This window comes from Myotis nattereri (assembly GCF_964212035.1).
Source record: "Myotis nattereri genome assembly, chromosome: 3".
NCBI lineage: Eukaryota > Metazoa > Chordata > Mammalia > Chiroptera > Vespertilionidae > Myotis > Myotis nattereri.
The window spans coordinates 315,505-321,892 of record NC_138077.1 but is presented as its reverse complement, the minus strand read 5'-3'; the positions used below and the strand labels follow the sequence as shown (position 1 = coordinate 321,892).

Sequence of the window (6,388 nt, the reverse complement as noted above, 5' to 3'; positions counted from 1 at the left end):
ACCGGGGCGGCCCCTCCCCAGTGACTAGCGTTGGAGCGCGGGGTGGGTGCGGGGCAGCAGGTTGCAGTCCTCCCCCCCCCCTCACCCCGCCTCGGTCTCCCTCCCACACGACAGGAGGGAGGAGGGATCGGGCAGCAGGTGAGCTAAGACTCCTGTGACCAGAAAGAGGGAGAACCTAAGGCCGTGTAGCCCCCCTCGACCGGCGACCGGCGGGTGTTGATAAAACGGCCGAGCACAGACGGCTCACTTATCTCCAAGCGCTCCCGCGAGACAGCGGCTCAGAGGAAGCCGTGTGTCATCTGGTGTCTCTCTCAGGAGATCAGGGCTGTCCCTGTTGGCAGGATAATTGAGTTTGAATTGACTTTTTTTTCAATCCTCACCTGAGGATACTTTTCCATTGATTTTCAGAGAGAGTGGAAGGGAGGGGGAGACAGAGAAACATCGATGGGAGAGAAACACATCGACTGGTCGCCTCCTGGACGCACCCTGACCAGGCCCGGGCCGGGGAGGAGCCTGCAACCAAGATACGTCCCCTTGACCGCAATTGAACCCAGAACCCTTCAGTCCGCAGGCTGATGCTCTATCCACTGGACCACATGGGCCAGGGCAAAAGAGACTCTTCATATTAAGCTAAGCAGACCTGTGCAGGATGCGTGGACAGTCACATGTTCTATTAGATACAAGGCATCACTTTACAGCCTCTGTGAATGCACGGTAAGCCTGAAAGCAAGATATGATGGTCCAATTCTGTGTTGGCACGGCAGACACCAACATGACTTTGCTAAATGTAAAGTGATTTCAGTGGATCCGATGGTGAGAGAGGATTTAGATCAGGGACTGAGCACAGCAGGGAGCCCTCCTGACCCTCCCAGAATCTGATGGTCACCGTGGGACGGACGGCGTTGGCTGTGATGGTTCTTAATTCCAGCAAAGACCCTTGTTGGCGTCACAAAGCATCTCGGGGTTAAACCCACAGCAGGAGAGTCCTGTGGCCGGGGGAGCTCTGCTGATTTCAGATTCGGAAGGGAGAGGCAGAGAGAGACAGAAGCATCCACGATGAGAGAAAATCGTGGACCGGCTGCCTCCTGCACGCCCCCCACTGGGGATCGCAACCCGGGCCTGTGCCCTGACCGGGACAAAACCGCGACTCCTGGTTCCTAGGTGGACGCTCCACCGTGAGCCACGCGGCCGGGCCACGGTATTATTCCCAGCGGCTCCGCCCTGTGCGTTTCTGGGAAAGCCCGTCAGACATTCGCGCTCAGATGAGCTCAGACCCGCGCTGCTCGCTGAGAAGCCGTGTCTCTCCGGGAAAGGGGTTTGCTGCTCGCTGGCACCTGCAGCCCCAGCTCAGCACAGATTCAGACGAGCGTCCTCGACTGGACTCCGAGCACGCGGTCGGGGAAGAAAGGGGCCGGAGGCAGCGGGCAGTTTTGATCGTGTTTAATGAAAAAGAAGTTACATGAATAGAAATGGACATAAAACAAAGAGATCACGTTGGGGAAGATGGTGATAAGTAGAACAGGAAACTCGTGTTAAGCCTGAATTTACTCATATATTTCCATTCGTTATTACTGACCCCAACGCCTTTTTAAATCCAAACAGAGCAATGGTCGTCATTTGTCTGATGTTTTCCTGAGAACTCCCCAAAATGATGTCTAACCAATCCCCTTCCGTCTCCTGGGGCCCCCAGAACACACTCGAGGGGACACGTTCCCCGGGGGCCAGCGCGGGGTGAAGACACGCGCCTTTACCTGCTCTTCTCACGCCCACAGCAGGTCGGCACTGCCAACGCGCTTCGGGCACAAACCCGCTTCTGCTAACATTTTCTGGAGGAAGCTTCGACTACGCGACCGTTTATTCCGGGTACAGTCCTCGCGCAGGGACTGACTGACTGACATGAGCACGTCGGAAAGGCCTCTGCTTGGCGCTCAGGTGAGATGTTAACGACGTGAGATCTAAAAACGTGCAGGCAAACGGCAGCGAGCACCTGGCTGGCCTGTCTCATGGCTTAATCCTGTTCAAGATTCTTAGGGAGCCTGTAATACTCTGTCTCGGTCCTAGCTTCTAAATGAGGAGAAATAGCTTCTAAATGGGAACAAATCGTGAAACACGCGGGGCAGTAGGTTTGCTCTTGTTGTCTTATTTAACGTGAAATCTCCCTCCCGTCGGGCCAGACCTCGCCGGGCCCAGCCAGAGAGACGGCAGCATGTGGGTGACCAGGAGGGGTGATGGGCTCACCATCCCTCGTGGGGGGGAGGGGGGGCAGCCAGGGGGAGGACCTGCGCTAGGACGAGCCCTGCCACTTCTGGTACTGGATGCGGAGTTTCTCCAGCTGCTCCACGCACTGGGACTGCGCCAGCTTCAAGGTGCGGTTCTCCTCCGTCAGCGCCTCGAACTCGCGGGCCAGCTGGGCGGCATCCCCCTTCTCCTCCTCCGCCTGCGCCAGCTTGGCAAGGAGCTCCTTCCTGCAGGCGGAGCGGGAGAGCACACGCTGAAATGCACGCACGTAAATGCACGCGCACAAATCACGTATGTACATGCACACGCACAAATGCACGTAAATGCACCGAGGAGCCCCCTCCTCACATCCCACCTTCTGCCCTGCCCTCCAGCCTCCCCAGCCTCAGATCCTTTACTTTTTATATAATTTTTAATTGATTTTTTGGAGAGAGAGGAAGGGAGAAGGATACAAAGATAGAAACATCGATGAGAGAGACATCATCAGTCAGCTGCCTCCTGCAGGGGATCAAGCCTACAACCCAGGCAGGTGCCCTGACCAGGAATCGAACCCGGAATCAAACTGGAAATCAAACCGGTGGCCTCTTGGTTCCTGGCTCAATGCTCAACCACTGAGCCACACCGGCCGGGCCAGGCCTCAGATCCTTTAGGTCCTGGCACCTCTGCTGAGACACCCAAACCAGTGAACATCGGCCGGAAAACGCGGAGAAGCTGACCTTCCTAAGGGCAACAGGAATGACAGCTAGTTTGGGGGAAGCCAGGAAACCTGCTTACGGTTGAAGATGCTGCCAGTGTCCGCGGGGGAGAGCTGTGCTTTACCCTCAGCTCGTCCTCCCTCCAAATGCGGTTACCATCCTTGTCTCTTATTTCTGAGCTGAACAAATCGGCACTAGTTCTTCGGACTAAGAATTCCACCTCCCCCGGCAGCTTCCCCTGATCCTGACGCCCATCCTGCAGCCTGACTTACAAAACAACGTCCTTTTTTTTTTTAAGGGGAGAATGATGATTTTTACTTTTATTTTTTAAAATATATTTTATTGATTTTTCACAGAGAGGACGGGAGAGGGCTAGAGTTAGAAACATCGATGAGAGAGAAACATCTATCAGCTGCCTCCTGCACACCCCCTACTGGGGATGTGGCCGAAACCCAGGTACATGCCCTTGACCAGGATCGAACCCAGGACCTTTCAGTCCACAGGCCGATGCTCTATCCACTGACCCACACCGGTCAGGGCCACAACAACGTCCTTTCACTGCAGGCGGAGGACACAGGAAGCAGCTCCAGGCACTGGAGGGGCAAACAGCTCGGTTCTCAGTGCGCACCGGCACACAACGCAGGGGCCGGCCGCGGGCTCAGGGGTGAGCGTCGACCTGTGAACCTGGAGGTCATGGTGTGATTCCGGTCGGGGCACAGGCCTGGGTGGCGGGCTCGATCCCCGGTGGGGGGCGTGCAGGAGGCAGCGATCAGTGATTCTCCCTCATCATGGATGTTTCTCTCTCTCCCTCTCCCTTCCTCTCTGACATCAGTAAGAATATATTTAAAATTTTAAAAATGTATTGATGTAAATACGCGTGAAAGGAGCCCCAGACTCACAGTCCACGTTTAGGTTTAATAACCCTGACCACCCACAGCAGGTCCACTGCCTCAGGTGGGCCAGGGAGTCCCAGACGGCAGTCTCCGTCCCTCACTGTGCGACACGCCCATTCCTCCCTTTCCTGGGGGGGGGGGGGGGGTGCAGAGAGACCTGGGCCGGGCACCGGCAAGGAGGGGCGTGGAGAGCACCCCGGGGTGTCAGCAACAACCTCAGGCGAGAGGAAGTGTGCCCGGTGCCGGCCTGTGCTCTTCAAGGTTAAGCACATACAGTATTTGAAGGAACCAAAGAGAAGTGACAGTAAACGCACTGGAAGAACCCGGGGAGGGCCGCGCTGGGCCAGGAGGCGAGTGAGCTGGACTCAGTCAGACGGCACACGGCGCGCCCAGTGCGAGACCCTCGCTTAACGCTGGGCTGTGGCTAAGGGGCGCCCTTGTTCTTAGAAATGGCCCCTGAGGTGTTGGGGGCAAAGGAGCATGACATACACCCAGGGCAAGGGAAGGCGGGCAGGAACGGGGGGGGGCAGAGGGGGCAAGGGAAGGCGGGCAGGAACGGGGGGGGGCAGAGGGGGCAAGGGAAGGCGGGCAGGAACGGGGGGGGCAGAGGGGGCAAGGGAAGGCGGGCGGGAACGGGGGGCAGAGGTGGCAAGGGAAGGCGGGCGGGAACGGGGGGGGGGGGCAGAGGGGCATGGGAAGGCGGGCGGGAACGGGGGGCAGAGGGGCATGGGAAGGCGGGCGGGAACGGGGGGGCAGAAGGGCATGGGAAGGCGGGCGGGAACGGGGGGGGGGCAGAAGGGCATGGGAAGGCGGGCGGGAACGGGGGGGGCAGAAGGGCATGGGAAGGCGGGCGGGAACAGGGGGGGGCAGAGGGGCATGGGAAGGCGGGCGGGAACGGGGGGCAGAGGGGCATGGGAAGGCGGGCGGGAACGGGGGGGGCAGAAGGGCATGGGAAGGCGGGCGGGAACGGGGGGCAGAGGTGGCAAGGGAAGGCGGGCGGGAACGGGGGGGGGGCAGAGGGGCATGGGAAGGCGGGCGGGAACGGGGGGCAGAGGGGCATGGGAAGGCGGGCGGGAACGGGGGGCAGAGGGGCATGGGAAGGCGGGCGGGAACGGGGGGCAGAGGGGGCAAGGGAAGGCGGGCGGGAACGGGGGGCAGAGGGGGCAAGGGAAGGCGGGCTGGGGGGACGCAGACACAGGGTCCCTTGTGCTATGATCTGAGTCTTCCACGGTGTTTGGAATGTAAAGGCTCCCAGTAAATGCTCGCTGAATGAATAACCGAAGAGTCAGGTACCTCAGGGACAAATACCGTATATTTTAAAGATGAGGAAGGAGAAATGCAAAGCACTGCATTTAACTGAACAAGTCATGCGGCTACTACGGAAGAGCCAGCGTCGACGTCTTCTCCTTCTTAAATGTCGCAATGAAATCTCAGGAAAGTTTCTTATGGACGATCGTAGAGAAATGGGTCAGTACAGCCTGGGACAGACGGTCAATAACATGTAGCAACTGTGGGTGGTGCCGGTGGGACTGGAAGTATCGGGGTCCCTCTGTAACAAACATGATCGTCCAGCCCCCTGGACCCCAACCTGCTTCTGGCCACGCCCCCCTCAGCATCTCTAACATCCTGATGCCCCCCCCCCCCCCGACATAGAATCCTTATTGTTCAAAAAGGGACTCCTGTTCGGGGGAGGGAGCCTCAAAGGCCATGAACTTGGTCTAGACCAGCTTCCGAAGAACCTGGCAGCCACGAAAGAGAAAAATAAAAGGACAAAAGGACGGGGAGGACCGAGGAAGAAATCACTAAAAAACTGTTAATAATAATAATAATATGAAGTGATAAGAAAAAATAGCAAATAAAGTTTCAAACCATATAAGAGAACTGAAAGGCATAAAGATGTCTCAATATCTATTTATATGCCGTATGCGAGGCCCCTAGAACCATAGGAAATGCAGAACATTCACTGTTCATAACGCGTCCTCCAATCGCCCCCTTACACATCACATTGCCCCCTGTGGGCGTGTGCCCCACGCCGGGAACCACTGGTGTAACCAATACGCCGTGTACCTGACACGGATGCGGAGTAATGTGCATGTAAACTGTAATCAAAAGGATACTTTTCAGAAATCGATTAGTAAAACGCACACAAGTGGGAGACCTGCTTCCAAGCCCTGCGCATAGTCAGGTTAAGTTGGGTCATCTCACACCCTCCATCAGCTCATCGTGCCTGCTCCATGTTTCCCTTCCCGGTCAACGGCCCCACAAGTGACTCAGGTTAAGGTAGAGTTTTGTTTCCGAATCACAGGGTTGGGACGTCCTGGTTTCCCTGTGGCTGCTGCCCTGCCTCCACGTCCGACTCGTTTGCAATCCCTGGAACATCTGTGAGTCCTTCTGAGCGGCAGAGAAAATAACTCACAGGTCTCACCACTGAAAGGAATGGTCCCGACTGTCTAGTCCCGTGGTTCTCAACCTTCTGGCCCTTTAAATACAGTTCCTCATGTTGTGGCCCAACCATAAAATCATTCTCGTTGCTACTTCATCACTGTCATGTTGCTACTGTGA

At 57.0% G+C, this 6,388-nt stretch overlaps 1 protein-coding gene across 2 annotated transcripts in view; it reads right to left on the bottom strand.

Annotated features, from left to right (window-relative positions):
- Positions 1–1,424: 1,424 nt before the first annotated feature.
- MAP3K7CL (MAP3K7 C-terminal like) overlaps positions 1,425–6,388 on the bottom strand; it is a 30,174-nt gene continuing 25,210 nt past the window's right edge. For both annotated transcript variants that reach the window (XM_081088369.1, XM_081088370.1), the window contains one exon: positions 1,425–2,465. In XM_081088369.1, coding sequence (XP_080944495.1) covers positions 2,285–2,465 — 181 coding nt within the window. In that variant the 3' untranslated portion in view covers positions 1,425–2,284. The remainder of the gene's footprint in view (positions 2,466–6,388) is intronic.